The sequence below is a fragment of the Nycticebus coucang genome, chromosome 3, assembly GCF_027406575.1.
Source record: "Nycticebus coucang isolate mNycCou1 chromosome 3, mNycCou1.pri, whole genome shotgun sequence".
NCBI classification, from domain to species: domain Eukaryota; kingdom Metazoa; phylum Chordata; class Mammalia; order Primates; family Lorisidae; genus Nycticebus; species Nycticebus coucang.
In genome coordinates, this window is record NC_069782.1 from 7,117,741 (window position 1) to 7,136,307 (window position 18,567).

General features: G+C 51.3%; 1 protein-coding gene across 1 annotated transcript; it reads left to right on the top strand.

Moving 5' to 3' along the window:
- The first annotated feature begins 8,289 nt into the window (after positions 1–8,289).
- Positions 8,290–18,502, top strand: PMM1 (phosphomannomutase 1). Its single transcript, XM_053584810.1, has 8 exons — positions 8,290–8,452; positions 12,506–12,623; positions 13,589–13,665; positions 13,795–13,886; positions 14,130–14,229; positions 16,632–16,707; positions 17,505–17,620; positions 17,969–18,502. The coding sequence occupies exons 1-8, from the start codon at positions 8,366–8,368 to the stop codon at positions 18,089–18,091; spliced, it is 789 nt and encodes a 262-aa protein (XP_053440785.1). The 5' UTR covers positions 8,290–8,365; the 3' UTR covers positions 18,092–18,502.
- The last annotated feature ends 65 nt before the right edge of the window (positions 18,503–18,567 follow it).

Genomic DNA, 18,567 nt, shown 5'->3' on the forward strand with positions numbered 1-18,567 from the left:
GAGAAGCCCTGGAAATGAGTTTGGGCCCTGCCCTCTAAAAACTTAAAGTTTGGGAGGGTATATATGAAGCAGCCCCCTGTGAAGCATGTTAAAGCAGCTATGGGGACTGCTGCGCCACTGTCAGCCAGTTCTCCTGCCTTTGGGAGCTGTTACTGGGCTGCTCCAACTTGATTTGGGGTGTGCTGAGATTAATTTGTTTTTCTTTTTTTTTTTTTTTGTAGAGACAGAGTCTCACTTTATTGCCCTCGGTAGAGTGCCGTGGCGTCACACAGCTCACAGCAACCTCCAACTCCTGGGCTTAGGCCATTCTCTTGCCTCAGCCTCCCGAGTAGCTGGGACTACAGGCGCCCGCCACAACACCCGGCTATTTTTTTTGTTGTTGCAGTTTGGCCGGGGCTGGGTTTGAACCCGCCACCCTCTGTATGTGGGGCAGGCGCCCTGCTCACTGAGCCACAGGTGCTGCCCTAATTTGTTTTTCTTTAATGAAAATAAAAGAGTATAGGCTCAGCGCCTGTGGCTCAAGCGGCTAAGGCAACAGCCACATACATCTGAGCTGGTGGGTTCAAATCCAGCCTGGGCCCACCAAACAACAATGACGGCTGCAACCAAAAAATAGCTGGGCGCCGGGCGCGGTGGCTCACGCCTGTAATCCCAGCACTGTGGGAGGCTGAGGCGGGAGGATTGCTTGAGCTCAGGAGTTCGAGGCTTGTCTGAGCGAGAGTGAGACCCCAACTCGTGAAAAAAATGGAAAAACCCAGCCGGGCGCAGCGGCGAGCGCCTGTAATCCCAGCGGCCCGGGAGGCTGAGGCAGCAGGGTGCCCACAGCCGGAGTCCGAGGCTGCGGTGAGCTCCGACGCCACTGCCCTCTGCTCAGGGCATAGGGTAGAACTCTGCCTCGACAAAAAAAAAAAAAAAAAAAAAAAAAAACCAAAAAATAGCTGGGCATTGTGGCGGGCGCCTGTAGTCCCAGCTAGTTGGGAGGTGGAGGAAGGAGAATCGCTTAAGCACAGGAGCTGGAGGTTGCTGTGAGCTGTGATGCCACAGCACTCTACCCAGGGCAACAGCTTGAGGCTGTCTCAAAAAAAAAAAAAAAGAAAAGAAAAGAAAGAGTATAAAGATACTATGTATTCAGAAAATTTAAGCAAACAATAAAAATGATAAAAATGTGCAAGAGGGACTTTGCCTAACAATTGTAATCAGTGTAACCTGGCTTATTGTACCCTCAATGAATCCCCAACAATAAAAAAAAAAAAAAATGGGGCGGCGCCTGTGGCTCAAGGAGTAGGGCGCCGGTCCCATATGCCGGAGGTGGTGGGTTCAAACCCAGCCCTGGCCAAAAACCAAAAAAAAAAAAAAAAAAATGATAAAAATGCAAAAATGAAAGGAAAAAAGTCCCTTGAAATTCCCATCATTCTAAGATACCACTGCTATTTTGCGCCCCTCCTTTTAGATGTTTCTGTGCATTTGAAGACACAGGTGCTCTTTGGTACCTTGTTTTGTTCTCCTAATATGCCGTGAAGCTATGTACAACCCCAAGGGGACCCCCCGGAGGGGGTGAGTGGTGGTACGGATAAAGGAAGCTCTAAGAAGAGAACATTCCAGCTAAGTTCCCCAAAACCTAAGGGAGCTGTTGACCTGCTTTGGTCAACAGTGTGGGAGGCGGCCTACCCACAATGAGGGCTGGATCATGAGACCCAAGGCTCCTCATGCCCAGACAGGGGCTGTGGCCAGAGAGGGCAGGCAAGGAGTCCATCAGGAGCCTGGCACTCCATAGGATGTGAGCCCTTGATCCTAGAGGCTGGCTGCTTTGGGAGGAGGTGGAGAGTGGTTCTGGAACTGGTTCTGAAGCACAGGCTTGCTCTAGTCTATCCCAGGCTGCAGAGCCCTCTCCATGGTGAGAGATCTGGGCACCAGGTGGCGCTGTAGAGCCCATGCCCAGCCCAGGCCACCACCCAACTCTAGGCCAGCTGGACTGCAGTACCCCAACTCACCTCAGTAAGCCTGCATAGCTCACCAAGAATCCATGAGGTAACAGCCAAGCTCCTTGTCCTCACATTTTGGAGGCCCTTTATTTTTCCTTTAAGACAGTCTCACTCGGGCGGCGCCTGTGGCTCAGTGAGTAGGGCGCCAGCCCCGTATGCCGAGGGTGGTGGGTTCAAGCCCAGCCCTGGCCAAACTGCAACAAAAAAATAGCCGGGCGTTGTGGCGGGCGCCTGTAGTCCCAGCTGCTCGGGAGGCTGAGGCAAGAGAATCGCGTAAGCCCAAGAGTTAGAGGTTGCTGTGAGCCGTGTGACGCCACGGCACTCTACCTGAGGGCGGTACAGTGAGACTCTGTCTCTACAAAAAAAAAAAAAAAAAAGACAGTCTCACTCTGTCACCCTTAGGCTAGAGTGCTAAAGCATCATTATAGCTCACAGCAACCTCAAATTCCTGGCCTTAAGCGATCCTCCTGCCTTGGCCTTACAAGTAGCTGGGACTACAGGCACCTGCCACAATGTCACCCAGCTAGTTTTTCTTTCTTTTCTTTTCTTTTCTTTTCTTTTCTTTTCTTTTCTTTCTTTCTTTCTTTCTTTCTTTCTTTCTTTCTTTCTTTCTTTCTTTCTTTCTTTCTTTCTTTCTTTCTTTCTTTCTTTCTTTCTTTCTTTCTCTTTCTTTCTTTCTTTCTTTCTTTCTTTCTCTTTCTTTCTTTCTTTCTTCTTTCTTTCTTTCTCTCTCTTTTTCTTTCTTTCTTTCTTCTTTCTTTCTCTTTCTTTCTTTCTTTCTCTTTCTTTCTTTCTCTTTCTTTCTTTCTCTTTCTTTCTTTCTCTTTCTTTCTTTCTTTCTTTCTCTCTCTCTCTCTCTCTTTCTCTCTCTTTCTTTCTTTCTTTCTTTCTTTCTTTCTTTCTTTCTCTTTCTTTCTTTCTTTCTTTCTTTCTTTCTTTCTTTCTCTTTCTTTCTTTCTTTCTTCTTTCTTTCTTTCTCTCTCTTTTTCTTTCTTTCTTTCTTCTTTCTTTCTCTTTCTTTCTTTCTTTCTCTTTCTTTCTTTCTCTTTCTTTCTTTCTTTCTCTTTCTTTCTTTCTCTTTCTTTCTTTCTTTCTTTCTCTTTCTTTCTCTTTCTTTCTTTCTCTTTCTTTCTTTCTTTCTTTCTCTCTCTCTCTCTCTCTTTCTCTCTCTTTCTTTCTTTCTTTCTTTCTTTCTTTCTTTCTTTCTCTCTTTCTCTCTTTCTTTCTTTCTTTCTTCAGTTTTTGGCCGGAGCTAGGTTTGAACCAGCCACCTCCAGCTTATGGGGCCAGCACCCTTCTTCTTTGAGCCACAGGCGCCACTTGCCCAGCTAGCTTTTCTATTTTTAATAGAGACAGGGTTTTGGCTGCACTCCTCGACTGGCTTGGTCTTTCTCTTTTTATCTCTAGTCAAAAAGTTCCAACCCCTAGGTACCTTTTACATTGGCCAGTTTGAATTAAGCGGGAGATTCTATTCCAGCCCCAACAGAACTACAGGATTTCGCGGAAGTGGAAATTTTGAAGTTCCACGAAGTTAAGTTTACAAATTCCCAAGAGGTGAGTCACCATGGAGAGGACCCTGTAGGTGTGTCCTTGTGGTCTCTTTGAGAAGACCTGTTCTCCTAGACCTCACCCTTCTTGGGTGTCCTCTCTAAGTCCACCCCCCCACACCCTCATCTGAGGGTCAGCGCCAATCCCTGTCACTTCTGCTTTCATCTGGATTGCCTTTTCCCACCCCTTCCCCAGCGCTGGCTTTCCCTCTACATAGCCTTCCTGCCTCTTTACCCACACCTGAAGATATGTCCAGGCACCTCCCTCCAGCCCATGCTCTCAGGGCACAGAGCCAGCCTCCCACTCAGAAACCTTGATCATGGTCTTCTCCTCTCTGAGCCTCAGTTTCTTCATTTGTACATTGGAAACTATGAGTCAGAACCACTACGGTCTTTCCCAGTGTTATTCCTCTCCCCACCCCTGGCTTGAGAGGACTGAGTTCTCCCAGTTCAGGGGCTGAGTTCTGACCCACAGAGACCAGCAGGAGCTGCCACCACTGCTTCCCACCCCAAAGTAGGGCATTGCTGTGGCTAGAACCATTTCTGTCCCCACTGTCTTTGGCTAAGGGAGCCCCAAGGGACCTGAGCCAACCTAGCAACAACAGCCTCCACCCTCTCCTAGGAAGCCATCTCTGAGCATGCGCTCTTCAGCCTGTTCCCATCAATGATTTGTTTATTGTGAAAACAATGAGGACTGCAGGCGTTTGAAAGGAAAAAAAAAGCAGGAACATCCTCCACTTTGCTCTTTGCAGGACCTTTCTAAACACACCTCTTCCTCTTCCCTGCTCCTCACCTTCCTCCAACTGCCCAGCCAGGCTGTAGGTGGTGGCCTCATTTACAGATGAGCAACAGACTCAGAGAGTGGGAGTGTTACCGATGTCAGCACTTGTCCCCCAAGGCCACATCAGACAGACAAGTGGGTTAAGGAAAGAGGAGTTTATTAATGAGAATGGCAAAGTGCCATATGAAACTGTCATTGCCCTATCCAAAAGCAAAAATACAGAGCCTTTATTTTTATTTATTTTTTATGAGACAGAAATTCACTCTGTGCCCTGGGTAGAGGGCTGTGGCAGCATCGTAGCTCACAGCAACCTCAGCCTCCCAAGTAACTGGGACTACAGGTACCTACCACAACACCTGGCTAGTTTTTCTATTTTTTAGTAGAGACCAGCTCTTGCTCTTGCTCCCCCTTGGCCTCCCAGAGCCAGGCAATAGAGAGTTTTGGAGGTTGTTTTGTTTCCCCCTCACCTCCAATACAGAGCTTTTAAAGGGAGGGTGTCATTTAACTATGGTTGGTGGTTCTGGATAAATTCTATCTCAGGGCTCTAGGCAGGACAATCTCCCACCTTCAGAGCCCACAATCCCTGCGGTACAAAGAACAAAAGACACTCCCTGACCCTCCAAACAACTGACCTAAGGTGGGAATGCAGATTTGGGGCCTTGTGGGTGACTCACTCCTGTAATCCTAGCCCTCTGGGAGGCCTAGGTGGGTGGATTGCCTGAGCTCAAGGGTTCAAGACCAGCCTGAGCAAGAGCGAGACCCCTGTCTCTAAAAATAACAGGGTGTTGTGGCGGGTGCCTATAGTCTCTGCTACTTAGGAGGCTGAGGCAAGAGAATCACTCAAGCCCAAGAGTTTGAGGTTGCTGTGAGCTATGATAGCAGAGCACTCTACAGAGGGTGACAAAGTGAGACTGTCTCAAAAAAAAAAAAGTGGGTGGGGGGATGCAGATTTCAGTTCTCAAAAAGGGTGAGGGGGGTTAAAGAAATAAAACATTTTTCGGGCGGCGCCTGTGGCTCAGTCGGTAAGGCGCCGGCCCCATATACCGAGGGTGGTGGGTTCAAACCCGGCCCTGGCTGAACTGCAATCAAAAAAATAGCTGGGTGTTGTGGCGGGCACCTGTAGTCCCAGCTACTCGGGAGGCTGAGGCAAGAGAATCGCTTAAGCCCAGGAGTTGGAGGTTGCTGTGAGCCGTGTGACACCACGGCACTCTACCGAGGGCCATAGACTGAGACTCTGTCTCTACAAAAAAAAAAAAAGAAAGAAAACATTTTTCTAGGAGGGACCTGCCCAAGGTCACCTGGGGCAGGGGCAGCCTTAGGATCTGTCAGGCTGACTTTAAACCCCATAAGACAGAGGCTGCCCTTCACACTCAAAAGGTCACACTCAATAGAGAAAAGGAGGATTAGAGGGAAAGATGGTCCACAGCCCTTGTATTTGTTGGACATTTTGACATAGGGCCTTCTACCAACACCTGGGAACCAGGGAAAACTGAGGGCTTTGGAAGAACAAGATTGAGTGGGAAGGCCAAGTGGGGTAGCTCACACCTATAATCCTGACAATCTGGGAGGCTGAGGCTGGTGGATTGCTTCAGCTCAGGAGTTTGAGACAACCCTGAGCACGAGTGAGACTCTGTCTCTACTAAAAATAGGAAAACTGAGGCAAGAAGATCGCTTGAGCCCAGAAGTTTGAGGTTGCTGTGAGCTACGACTCCATGGCATTCTACCAGAGCAACAGAGTGAGACTCTATTTCAGAAAAAAAGAAAAGGTTGAATGGGGATCCTGGCTGTGCTGCAGGACCCTGGGAAAGTCACTGCACCTCTCTGGTGTCATTAACTACCTCTGGAAATTGAGTATACGGGCACTCACCTCAGAGACTTATTAGGAAAAGTAAGTGAAATGGCCAAAGCAAACATCAACGTCACTAACCTCCACATTTCATATCCATGTGTGGCCCAGAAGAGCCCAGGGTCTTCCTTCCATAGCAGAATCCTGCCAGGCTGGGATCTCAGGCCCTCTGCTCAGTCCTGGCCTCCTCTGTTTTCCTCTAAGTCACCCTTCTGGCCAGTCCTCCCCAAACCCCAGCCCAGCTCCTTTTCCCCAGGGCCTCCCAAGGGCCCCAGCTGAGCATCAGTTGCCAGGGATGAGCCTTCCTCTTAAAGGGACATAGGGGTAGCCACAGGGTTGCCACAACCTGGTCCTCCTGGGTCTACACATTTTTAAGGCTTTTAACATGCAATAGCTGTTTAATTGGTAACAACATTCAGCACATCCATACAAATTCTCCTTTGATGTGGGCCTGCTGTGTGCTAGGTACTCTGTGGGCTCATTTACATTTATTTATTTATTTTAGAGACAGAGTGTTTTTTTTTGTTTGTTTGTTTTTTTGTGATTTTTGGCCGGGGCTGGGTTGAACCCACCAACTCCGGCATATGTGACCGGCGCCCTACTCCATGAGCCACAGGCACCGCCCTAGAGACAGAGTCTTTATTGCCCTAGGTGGAGTGCTGTAGCATCACAGCTCACAGCAACCTCCAACTCCTGGGCTTAGGCGATTCTCTTGCCTCAGCCTCCAGAGTAGCTGGACTACAGGCACCTGCCACAACGCCTGGCTATTTTACTGTTGCAGTTTGGCAGGGGCCGGGTTCGAACCCACCACCCTTGGTATATGGGGCTGGCACTGCCCAGGAGATTTCTTTATGGGGGCAAAGGAGGACAGCTTCTGGCTCTCTAGCCTGGGCTGAAGTGCCATGGCCTCAGCCTAGCTCAGAGCAATCTAAAACTCCTGGGCTCAAGTGATCAGCACCAGATTACTTAAAAGCTCAAGGGCAGTGGGACCCAGTTTGTTCCATGGTTCTGGATTATTCTTTCTGTCCCAACTGACATCTGGATTGAACAATGCCAGACGCAAGACATACAGTGCTGCTCCAGTACCTCCGGCTCCAATAAATACGAAGAGGGGAATCAGGCTCGGATGCTTCTTGGCCTGACCGAGGATCTGGCGAAGCATGTTTGCGGCAACGGCCTTTAGTCTACAGGGGAAGAAAAATCAATACAAGTTCTACTCAGTGAATGTGGATTACAGCAAACTGAAGAAAGAAGGTCCAGACTTCTAAACCAAATGTTTCACAATAAAGCTGCTTAGAATGAAGGTCTTCCAGAAGCCATCCGCACAATTTTCCACTTAACCAGGAAATATTTTTCCTCTAAATGCATGAAATCATGTTGATGTATTGTGTTGAGGATTACACTGATTAATAAATATCCGAAACTTGAAAAAAAAAAAAAAAAAAGCTCAAGGGCAAAGAGATTGCCTTACAAATCTAGGGAGAGTGAGGAGCGGCCTTGGCTCTCAGAGTCCCGCCCAGCTACACCTCAGGGTCGAGGTGCCGCCCCGTCCAGCCCTCTCCGGGCCTGATGCAATAGCTTTTTTTTTGTTTGTTTTTTTGAGACAGAGCCTCAAGGTGTCCCCCTGGGTAGAGTGTCGTAGCATCACAGCTCACAGCAACCTCCAATTCCTAGGCTCAAGCGATTCTCTTGCCTCAACCTCCCAAGTAGCCGGGAGTACAGACGTCGGCCACAACGTTAGGCTATTTTTTCGCTGTAGCTGTCATTGTTGTTTGGCAGGCCCGGGCTGGATTTGAACCCGCCAGCTCTGGTGTATGTGGCTGGCGCCTTAGCCGCTTGAGCTACAGGGTCCGAGCCCTGATGCAATAGCTTTCATGCCGCCACTGTCCAGTTCTGGCCCCACCAGTCTTCCGTGTTCAGTGGTTCACTTCCCCCAAGGCCCAGGCGAAGGCGGATTTGGAGCAATCCGACCGAACCTGGAACAGCCTGTGCTCCGCCCCATGACCCGCCCACTCCTCTCCAGGTGCAATCAGAATCAAGCTCTGCCCTGGCTCAGGCCCCGCCTCTGCCTTGCCCGGACCAACCCCTCTCTCGCAGAGATCGCACCCTGCCACGCCTCTTTTGCTTGGCCCCGCCCCGTCTAGCCTCTCTCAGGCTCTACTTTGGTTGCTGCATCCAGTGAATCCTCCCGGCTGGTCGATCTGCAGCTATGGCGGTCATCGCCGAGGGCGCCCGCAGGAAGGAGCGTGTTCTCTGCCTGTTTGACGTGGACGGTACCCTTACGCCAGCTCGCCAGGTAGGACCCCTGACGTTCAGGAGCTCCTGCCAGGAGTATCACGCGGACTCCCCGAGGCTGAGTGTGGGGCCTGCACCAGCGAGACAGCGGACCCCTGAGACCGATGTGAGATGCAGCAGTACCCGGCCCCTGACATCCTGAGTTCGCCCGCAGGCGGTGATAGGGACCCGGGCCCCCTGTGCCACAGCTCTCTGGGAGTCCGCGCCCACATTCTGCCTGGCAATGTTGGGGCTAAATCCAATTTTTGAGGGAGGAGGCTGCGAGCGGAGGCCTAGTTCTCCTTTATCCCCAAGAGGCTTTCGCCAGCAGCAGCCTGGGCTCCCACCGTAATTCAGCCCTAGGACTCAGCAGTAATTAGACCTTGCGTCTGTATCGGAGTTCTAGGCAGGGTTCCCCATCTGGTGGAGGTTCAAGGGGTTTCAGAGCCATCCTACCCTGAACTTTGCAGGCCTGGGCCTGGGTCTAGTTTCTCAAGCCCCCCCCCGCACTGCTCCATCTACCTGGAGGTGAGAGGCTCCAAGCCCAGTCTGGTTGGGTGGAGGGGAGGCCTTGAGGCATAATGAGTGTGGGAGTGTAGTTTTCCTCTTGAAAGTGTTTATCCTCCACACTCCTTTCAGGTTTTCACCCTTTAGATGTTATCCTGAGTGAGTCCCCAGATCCACCTTCACCTGCTACACATAAATAGCAGGCTTCATTCATGCCCATCCTGTGGGTATTCCATTCATCAACCCTTGGGCCATAAGGACCAGCTGAGGGATCTCCTAGAGTTGGGGACCAGTGGAATGGGTTATTGGGCAGAGGCTAAGCCTCCTACCTCAGGTCCTAAGTTCCCCTCTCCCTTACCCATGGAGAAGTTGCTCTGGCTTTGGCCTTAGGGGGATCAGGAACTGGGAGGGAGGGTGGTATGGCCTAGGCACAGTCTCCAAGCCCCCTCTGACCCTTTGCTCCACTGACACAGCCTTAACAAGAACAGCCTGTTAATTTGTCCATGGGCCAGATCCTGCACTTAGCACTTTTCAAAAGTTAATGTTTAATTATACACATTCACCAGCACATTCTCCTTGCAAAGAATGAAAACATAACAAAAAGGTAAAGTGCTCTCTCACCACACTAGGATCCCAGGCCAATGCCCTTCTCCAAAGAAATGTAGTGCAGCTTCCTTCCAGACCTTTATCTGGATCTATTTGCCCCAGGTAAATATTGAGCTTTTCTCTGTGCTATTTATTTATTTATTTTTGAGACAGTCTTACTGCATCACCCTCGGTTCGTCACAGCTCACAGCAACCTCAAACTCTTGGGCTTAAATGATTCTCTTGCCTCAGCTTCCCAAGCAGCTGGGACTACAGGCGCCCACCACAATGCCCAGCTATTTTTTGGTTGCAGTTGTCATTGTTTAGCTGGCCCTGGCTGGTTTCAAACCCGCCAGCCTCTATATATATGGCTGAGGCCGTAACCACTGTGGTACGGGTGCTGAGCCTATTTATTTTATTTTATTTATTTGTTTTGAGATAAGAGTCTCACTGTGTCACCCTGGGTAGAGGGCCCTGGCATCACACCTCACAGCAACCTCCAACTCTTGGGCTTAAGCGATTCTCTTGACTCAGCCTCCCAAGTAGCTGGGAGGGGTTCACCACAATGCCCAGCTATTTTCTGTTGTTGTTGTTGTCCTTGTTTGGTTGGATTCGAACCTGCTAACTCCGGGGCATGTGGCTGGCGCCCTAGCCACTGAGCTACAGACGCCAAGCCTTTTTATTTTTTTTTGAGACAGAGTCTCACGATGCCACCCTTGGTAGAGTGACGTGGCATCAGCTCACAGCAACCTCAAACTCCTGGGCTTAAGCGATTTTCTTGTGTCAGCCTCCCAAGTAGCTGGGACTACAGGTGCCCGCCACAACGCCTGGCTATTTTTTGGTTACAGTTGTCATTGTTGTTTTACATTTCCTGATTGGGGAATCTTTTTTTTTTTTTTTTGAGACAGAGTCTCACTTTATTTATTTTTTTTTTTGTAGAGACAGAGTCTCACTGTACCGCCCTCGGGTAGAGTGCCGTGGTGTCACACGGCTCACAGCAACCTCCAGCTCTTGGGCTTACGCGATTCTCTTGCCTCAGCCTCCCAAGCAGCTGGGACTACAGGCGCCCGCCACAACGCCCGGCTATTTTTCTGTTGCAGTTTGGCCGGGGCTGGGTCTGAACCCGCCACCCTCGGCATATGGGGCCGGCGCCCTACTCACTGAGCCACAGGCGCCGCCCCCAGAGTCTCACTTTAATAGAGTACAATGGTCGTCAAAGCTCACAGCAACTTCCAACTGTTGGCCTCTAGCGATTCTCTTGCCTCAGCTTCTCGAGTAGCTAGGACTACAGATACCCGCCACAAGGTCTGGCTATTTTTAGAGACAAGGTCTTGCTCTGGCTCAGGCTGGTCTCAAACCAGTAAACTCAGGCAATCTACCCACCTCACCCTGCAGAGTGCTAGGATTCCAGGTGTGAGCCACTGCGTCCAGCCCAGTAGGGAATCTTTTCTTTCTTTTTTTTTTTTTTTTTGTAGAGACAGAGTCTCACTTTATGGCCCTCGGTAGAGTGCCGTGGCCTCACACAGCTCACAGCAACCTCCAACTCCTGGGCTTAAGCGATTCTCTTGCCTCAGCCTCCGGAGTAGCTGGGACTACAGGCGCCCGCCACAACGCCCGGCTATTTTTTGGTTGCAGTTCAGCCGGGGCCGGGTTTGAACCTGCCACCCTCGGTATATGGGGCCGGCGACTTACCGACTGAGCCACAGGCGCCGCCCTCTTTTTTTTTTTTGAGACAAAGTCCCACTTTGTTATCCTCGGTAGAGTGCTATGGCATTTTAGCAACCTCAAACAACAACCTCAAACTCTTGGGTTCAAGTGATCCTCCTACAGATGCCCACCACAACACCTGGCTATATTTTAGAGACAGGGTCTCTGCTCTTGCTCAGGCTGGTCTCGAACTCCTGAGTTCAGGCAATCCATCCCTCAGCCTCCCAGAGTGCTGCACCCAACCTGGTGGGGATCTTTTCATGGGATTAGTTACCAGTTAATTGCTTTTCATCTCCAAGCCCTTGGGACAAATTACCTAATTTTTAATCCTAACAGTGATTGCCGCTAGGTGATTACTGCTGTGGTCCCCATTTTATTTTATTGTGTTTTTATTTATTTATTTATTTTGACTCTGTTTCCACTCTGTCACCTTGGGTAGAGTGCTGTGGCATCATAGCTCACAGCAACCTCAAACTCTTGGACTCAGGTGATTCCCTTGCTACAGCCACCCACCACAATTCCTGGCTATTTTTAGTAGAGATGGGGGTCTCACCTTTGCTCAGGCTGGTCTCGAACTCCTGAGCTCAAGGACCCCCAGCCGCCTCATCCTCCCAGAGTGTTAGAATTATAGGCGTGAGCCACCAGTCCTGGCCCTGTGGTCCCCATTTCATACAAGGGAATGTTGAGGCAAAGAAAGATAAAACCTTTTGTTCCAGGTCATCCTGTATCAGAGGTGCTTGCTTGTGCCAGAGTTTGAAGCCAAGTGCATCTTATTTTTGAGTTTTTTTTTTTTTTTTTTTGTGGTTTTTGACCAGGGTTGGGTTTGAACCCACTACCTCTGGCATATGGGGCCGGCACCCTGCCTTTGAGCCACAGGCACCGCCCCTTATTTTTGAGGTTTAACCTTGTGCTGCCTCATAGAAAATTAATAATCACAGACCTACAGAAAATAAAATCTCAGTTAAATCCAAGCGGGGGAGCAAGAAGGGGGCTCAGTAGCTTCCCATTCAGTGGGTACAATGCGTGGATATGTGGCACACTCCCGGTGTAGGACACAAGTACAACTCTGATTTTACTTGTAATGTGTAGATTATATAACCTAATGGTTTGTACCCTCATTAACCTGAAATTTAAAAAGAATGAAAAAAAATTAAAAATAAACCTTGTGCTGCCTGAGATCCAGGTGGAACATGGGCTCTCCTGGTTCTGAGGGCTGAGTGGAGGTCCCAGACATGCTGACACCAAAATCCTGTGTGCTTCCCGCTTTCCCCCACAGAAAATTGACCCTGAGGTGGCTGCCTTCCTGCAGAAGCTTCGAGGGAGAGTACAGATTGGTGTGGTGGGCGGCTCTGACTATGCCAAGATTGCTGAGCAGCTGGGTGATGGGGATGAAGGTAGGAGTGGAGGGTAGGAGATCCCCCAGCACCTTCAAAGACCCAGTCTGCGTCTGTGGGGCTGAAGTAGGGAAGGAGTAAACATTCAGTGAACACCTGCAGTGGCAAGCCTTGTGCTAGGCTATGAAGAAACAGCTGGGAACAAAGCAGGCCACATCCTCCCTGCTGAGTCTGAGTCTTGAGTTCCTCACCTTTAAAATGAGCATAATCAATAATGGCTACCATTTGTTGAAAATGACCGTGTGTTTACTTCATTTCACCTTCATGATCGCACTTTAGAGTAGGCATGATTATATTATGTAACAGAGGAAGACTCGAGTTACCCTGGAAATTAGACTCCAGAGCCCCTGGTCACAGCTCAGTCAAAACAGGTGCCTCCAGTTCCTCATCAGAAACTTCCTTGAATTTTCCCTTTTCCCCACCTCTTGTTCATTCTATTAGCAAACCCATAGTTATCCTTCTGTCCCATCTCCAGCACCCCGTTATAGTCCAGGTCCTAGTCCATCCTGCCACCCAGCCCCTGTGACCACCTCCTGGCTGTGTCCCTACACCTCTCTCCTACCCACCCCAGCCACATCTGGTGGCAGCCAGTTCTGAAAATTCTGACTCTCCAAGGCAGCCAGCGATAAGAATACAGAGTGATAGAAGCTGTTAAGCCAAAGGAAGTTCATACCGAGGGGCTGTGGGGAAACAGCAGAAACAAGGGGGTATCCCGATGGATCTTGGAGGATCAGAGGAGTGGAAGCCGGGGAAGGAATTTCAGGGAAGGACCTGCATGTCCACAGAGGGCAGAGGCCCAGAGGTGTGACTGGCTTGTTTGGAGAAAACAAAGCTGCAGAGGGAGGACAGGCTGGAGAAGCAGAATGGCCTTGGAATGGCAAACCAAGGAAGTGGCCTCTGGGGTTAACAGTCAGACCTTGTCTTACACTCTTTCCTTCTACCCTGGCCTCTCTGTGGCCCTGAAGTCATCAAGAAGTTTGATTATGTGTTTGCTGAGAATGGGACGGTGCAGTATAAGCACGGACGACTACTCTCCAAGCAGGTCAGTGCTCCAGGGCTTTGGCCAGGGGCACCCCGCTCTTTCACAGTGGGACAGCCCCTGGGCGCCTTCTGTCCTGTCTTGGGGTCAGGCAGCCTGGGCCACACTCAGAGCCCTGTGTTCCTTGCCCAGACCATCCAGAACCACCTGGGGGAGGAGCTGCTACAAGACTTGATAAACTTCTGCCTTGGCTACATGGCCCTGCTCAGACTGCCCAAGAAGCGGTGAGGTCCCACCCAGCCTGGCCTCTGACCCTGGGGTCCAATGGAGGAAAAGTGTGGGAACTCAGAGATACTCGGGCCTCTGACTTAACAGGGGGGTGAAGGGGTGGATTCTCATCTCCTTTGAAGTCCAGGGAGGCTGTGGTTCCAAATGGGGCTTGGGAAGAAGGGGCTCAGTAGCTTCCCCTAATCTGAATTCAGGGCTGTTTTCTTGGCTCTTGCCCTCCCTTCTTCTATTACCACCAGTGGAACCTTCATCGAGTTCCGGAATGGCATGCTGAACATCTCACCCGTTGGCCGCAGCTGCACTCTGGAGGAACGGATCGAGTTCTCTGAACTGGACAAGGTGCCACCAGCTGTGCGACCACAGGCCTGTAGGATGTCAGTCACTTAACCTCTCTGAGCCTTGGTTTTCTCCGTGCTTACCCAAGCCAGCACTTGGGGGCATTTCTTTCTTTCTATTTTTTTTTTTGAGACAGAGTCTTCCTGTGTTGCCCTTGGTAGAAGGCCGTGGCATCACAGCTCACAGCAACCCCAAACTCTTGGGCTTAAGGGATTCTCTTGCCTCAGCCTCCCAAGTAGTTGGGACTACAGGCACCCACCACAATGCCTGGCTATTTTTTGTTGCAGTTGTCATTGTTGTTTAGCTGGTTGGGGCTGGATTCGAACCTGCCAGCCTCCATGTATGTGACTGGCGCCATAACCACTGTGCTACAGGTGCCAAGCCTACCATCTATTCTTAAATCTTGGTTACTGTCTGTCCCCATACCAGGACCACATGCTTCATAAGGGGTTTCCGCAGCTTGTTCACTTCTGGATCCCTGTGCCTGACACAGCAAGTGCTCAGGAAAGACTTTTTGAATGAATGTAATAGGCACTGTTATCCCCATTTTATGAATGAAGAAACCAAGGCTCAGATGGGTAGTGACTTGCCCAAGGTCACATGGGAGTTGGGTTGCTGAGCAAACATTTGATTCTACCCTCAGCCCTCTCCTGCTTCCCAGAGGGTGGATAGGACTTGGCAATGCCTCCTACTCCACATCCTGGGGCTTGGGAATAGTTAAAATAAACCCTTTCTGTACATACTGAGACCTGGGATCACTCAGGTCTCCAGTCTCAGCTCCACCTCCAACTTGCCTACTAACATGGGAAAGTAGCTTCACTATTATGTGCCTCTGTTTTTTCACCTGTAAAGTGAGGATAATGGTAGCCTCTGTCCCATGGACTGTCATGAGGACCAGACAAGGTGGAGCACATTAGAGACCTGGGGTGGGGGCCTAGTTGGCACACAGTGACTCTTCCCGTGGCCCCTCTTCTCTTGCCTTTTTGGCTCCTATTCGCCCCTTCTGGTATTGGAAGAGCATGAACATTCCGGATCTGTTTGTCCTATACCCACCCCACCCAGCCCCCATAAAAGTGCTTTACTGTCCTTCAGAACCCTGAAGGGAGTGGGGAGAAGTCCCCATCTTTAGATAGAGACACTGAGGCCAGAGGGTAAGTGACCAGCTCAAGGTCACAGTGCTTTTCCCTGCTAAGGCTGAGCTTGGCACATGGGACTGTCCAGTAACCAGCCTGGTTCTCTGGAAAAGGAGGTACAGCCACTCTGGGCCATGTGGAATCATCTCAGCAGAGTTTGGGGTGCCCTTAGCTCTAGTCCCAGGCCCACAGAGTAGCTTCTGGTAGGGGCTTTGGGCTCCCAGTTCCCACCCATCTGCTGGGAGGCAAGGCCAAGACCAGCAGGTGGCTCACATTCCTCATCTCAGGTTTTCCATGAGAAGGAAGCAGGCAGGGGTCATTCATTACTTTTCCATCCTTTAGTCCAGGAAATGGCTCAGAGAGATCAGGTGAAGTGCCCGTGTTCACCTACTGAGAGGCATAGCAACCAGGCCTGGCTCCCTGCCTTCAGATCTCAGTGTGGGTCTTTGGCTTTATATCTCATCCTCCCTGGACCTCTTCTCTAGGCCCCAAACTGCTACCTGCTTCTCCAGTCCAGTCATACAGACTCTGACCAGTGGGCAGTGCTAGTCAGCCCAATCCCAGGCTCTGACATCCTCAGTGGCTGTCTTGACCTGGTTTCCAGGCCCTCTGTGAGCTGACTGCCCTACTGAGCTCCCACTACTGCTTCAGCCAGATGGGGACTCCCACCTCCATGCCTCTGCCACGGTGTGGGGCTCCTGTAATGCACAGCAGCTGGGATGTCTGGTGGGGCTGGTTTGTGTGGCCACAGCAGGTCAGGCCCAGAGGGGTCTTCAGGCCAGTGAGTGAATGTCTCCCTGCTCTGTGTTCACAGAGCTGCTGCCAGACTTCCTAGGCCCTGCTCACGAGTAGAGCCTGTTGTATGGTTAGTGCTGTGGCCATACCTGGCATCCTGTGGCCCTCTCTGAGTGCTCTGCCACCTACTCACAGATCTACTCACACACCCCCAGCTTTTGAACCACGGTTTGCTGTGTTGAACAGAGCTGTCAGGGCTAAGCCCTGTCCTGAGGTAGACACTGGCTGGAGGCTCAGACTGTCTTGTCCCTTCGATTTGCTCCACATACCTAGCATCTCCTGCAGAATACCCAACCCACACTGCCACTGACAGGGACCCAGCATTGAGTTCAGAGTCACAGACCTGGGGACCGCTCCTCTGTACAGTAGGCATCCTACCCTGCTGGAAGGCTCAGTGAGTGCACATGACTGTTACCAGGACAGACCCTGGCGCATAGCCAGTCCTCTGAGCCTCAATTTGCCCTCTCCCCTCTGCAGAAAGAGAAAATCCGAGAGAAGTTCGTGGAAGCGCTAAAGACAGAGTTTGCAGGCAAAGGGCTGAGGTTCTCCCGAGGTACGTATCCCCTGCAGAGGCCCTAGGAGGCCTGACGTAGGGGCCTTCTCCAACTGCCAACCCCTCCCAACACCTTCTGGGTCTTCCCTTCCTTTCCCTTCCTCCCACCCTGAGGCACAGCAAGGGCTCTGTATTTACCAGGCCCAGTCTCCCCCCATCAGCGGTAAATGCCTCATGCCCACCCTAGTCCCCAGTCGAGTCTCCTAGCAAGTCTCAGGGACCTTTGTCCCAAGTGCATCAGGAATCTGACTGCCACTCACACCTCCACTGCCAGTGCTTTTCCCAGACTCCAACTGATCCTGACCCAGCTGGCCGCCCTGCTGTAACCTCATCCCCTTCCTAGTTGGCCAGAGAGGAGTCTGGGGACAGTTAGAGGCTGGGTCACAGCCTGGCTCTGCTCCTCCTCACCCTCCAAATAAAGCCAAGGGCCCTGGTCTTGCCTCTCTCAGCCTTTTCTGTTGCAAGGATACTCTTCCCCCTTCCCAGCCCTGGGGGCTGTACTCCGTCCCCTGGCCACCCTCACTGTGGTTCAGGTCCCAGCTCAGTGTCACCACCTCCTCAGAGGCTTCCCTGGCCACCAGCTTCAGCCTTCGTCCCCTAAGCGGTCTTGTTTGTTCACATGTTCTCCCAGCTGAGTTGCGACTTCCATGAGGAACATGAATCTGTCCTGTACCCTGTGCCTGGCGTGGAGTAGGCACTCAAGGTCGTTGACTGAACTCACCCAAGGGGCCCCTCTACTAGTCTTTCCTTCCCCTTCCAGGAGGGACTCAGCTTCTACCCTGCCTGTTGCCCTATAGGAGGCATGATCAGCTTTGACGTCTTTCCTGAGGGCTGGGACAAGCGCTTCTGCCTGGACAGCCTGGACCAGGAAAGCTTTGACACCATCCACTTCTTTGGGAATGAGACCAGCCCTGTAAGTGTGGCCCAGCCCAGTCTCCCCTCAATCCAAAACACCTAAGCTCAAAGCCAGGACACAGGGCAGCAGAGTAGACCTCTTGGGGGACTCCCGGAGAACTTCCACTACTTACCAGCCCCCAGCACACAGATTGGAAGGCTGGGGCAGGGAGAGGAATGACTCTTGTTTCAGGTCACCCAGCAAGTCAGGGCAGGTCTAGCAAAGGCCAAGATGAGCTTCCTGGTGTGTCTGAGGGGGCGGGAGGAGGGCGACTTTGTAGGTAGAATCCAGGGTGGCTACTGGCTCCACCCTGGGAGCCTCCCCAAGGCTCCACCTAAATAAGCCTTCTCTGCCCTCTGCGTGCAGGGTGGGAATGACTTTGAGATCTTTGCTGACCCCCGGACTGTTGGCCACAGTGTGGTCTCCCCTCAGGACACCGTGCAGCGATGCCGAGAAATTTTCTTCCCAGAGACAGCCCATGAGGCGTGACCCACACCTCAGCTATGCATAGTGACTTCCAAAGAGCTCAGTGCAGGCCTAAAGTGAGACCCTAGTGTTGATGGCTGCTGGGCCCCCTCCTCCTTTGGCTCAGGGCACCTGCCTTGTATTGTGCTGCAAGGCCCACCCAGATGGGGTCAGGGACTGTGTGGATGGCTGTCCCCTGGAGCTTCATTCCCGCTGGGGCGGTCAGCTCTTGATGAGACTGGCCCTGGCCACAGCTGCTGCTTGTGTTCTGAACAGAACAGGTTTCTGTCTGTACAGTGAGGAGGCGTGTATGTTGTCATGGAAGATCTAGCCCACCCTGCCTGCCTGCCCCAGTTGATCGGGTGCCAGGCCCTGGGGAAGGTGCATATTTTAGAGAACTTTGTCACAAATATTAAAGTTCCCAGAGCAAGGTGTGGTGCCAATTGTGTCTGAATGGATAATTGGTCCTGGTCACATGCCGTTATGGCCACCACTGGCAG

What these genes read in the sequence shown, in the direction of transcription:
- PMM1 (XM_053584810.1), top strand. Translation starts at nt 8,366, where the DNA reads ATGGCGGTCATCGCCGAGGGCGCCCGCAGGAAGGAGCGTGTTCTCTGC. An exon ending in GCTGGGTGATGGGGATGAAG is followed by an intron (nt 12,624 to 13,588) that starts GTAGGAGTGGAG and finishes GTGGCCCTGAAG; the next exon opens with TCATCAAGAAGTTTGATTAT. An exon ending in AGGGCTGAGGTTCTCCCGAG is followed by an intron (nt 16,708 to 17,504) that starts GTACGTATCCCC and finishes GTTGCCCTATAG; the next exon opens with GAGGCATGATCAGCTTTGAC.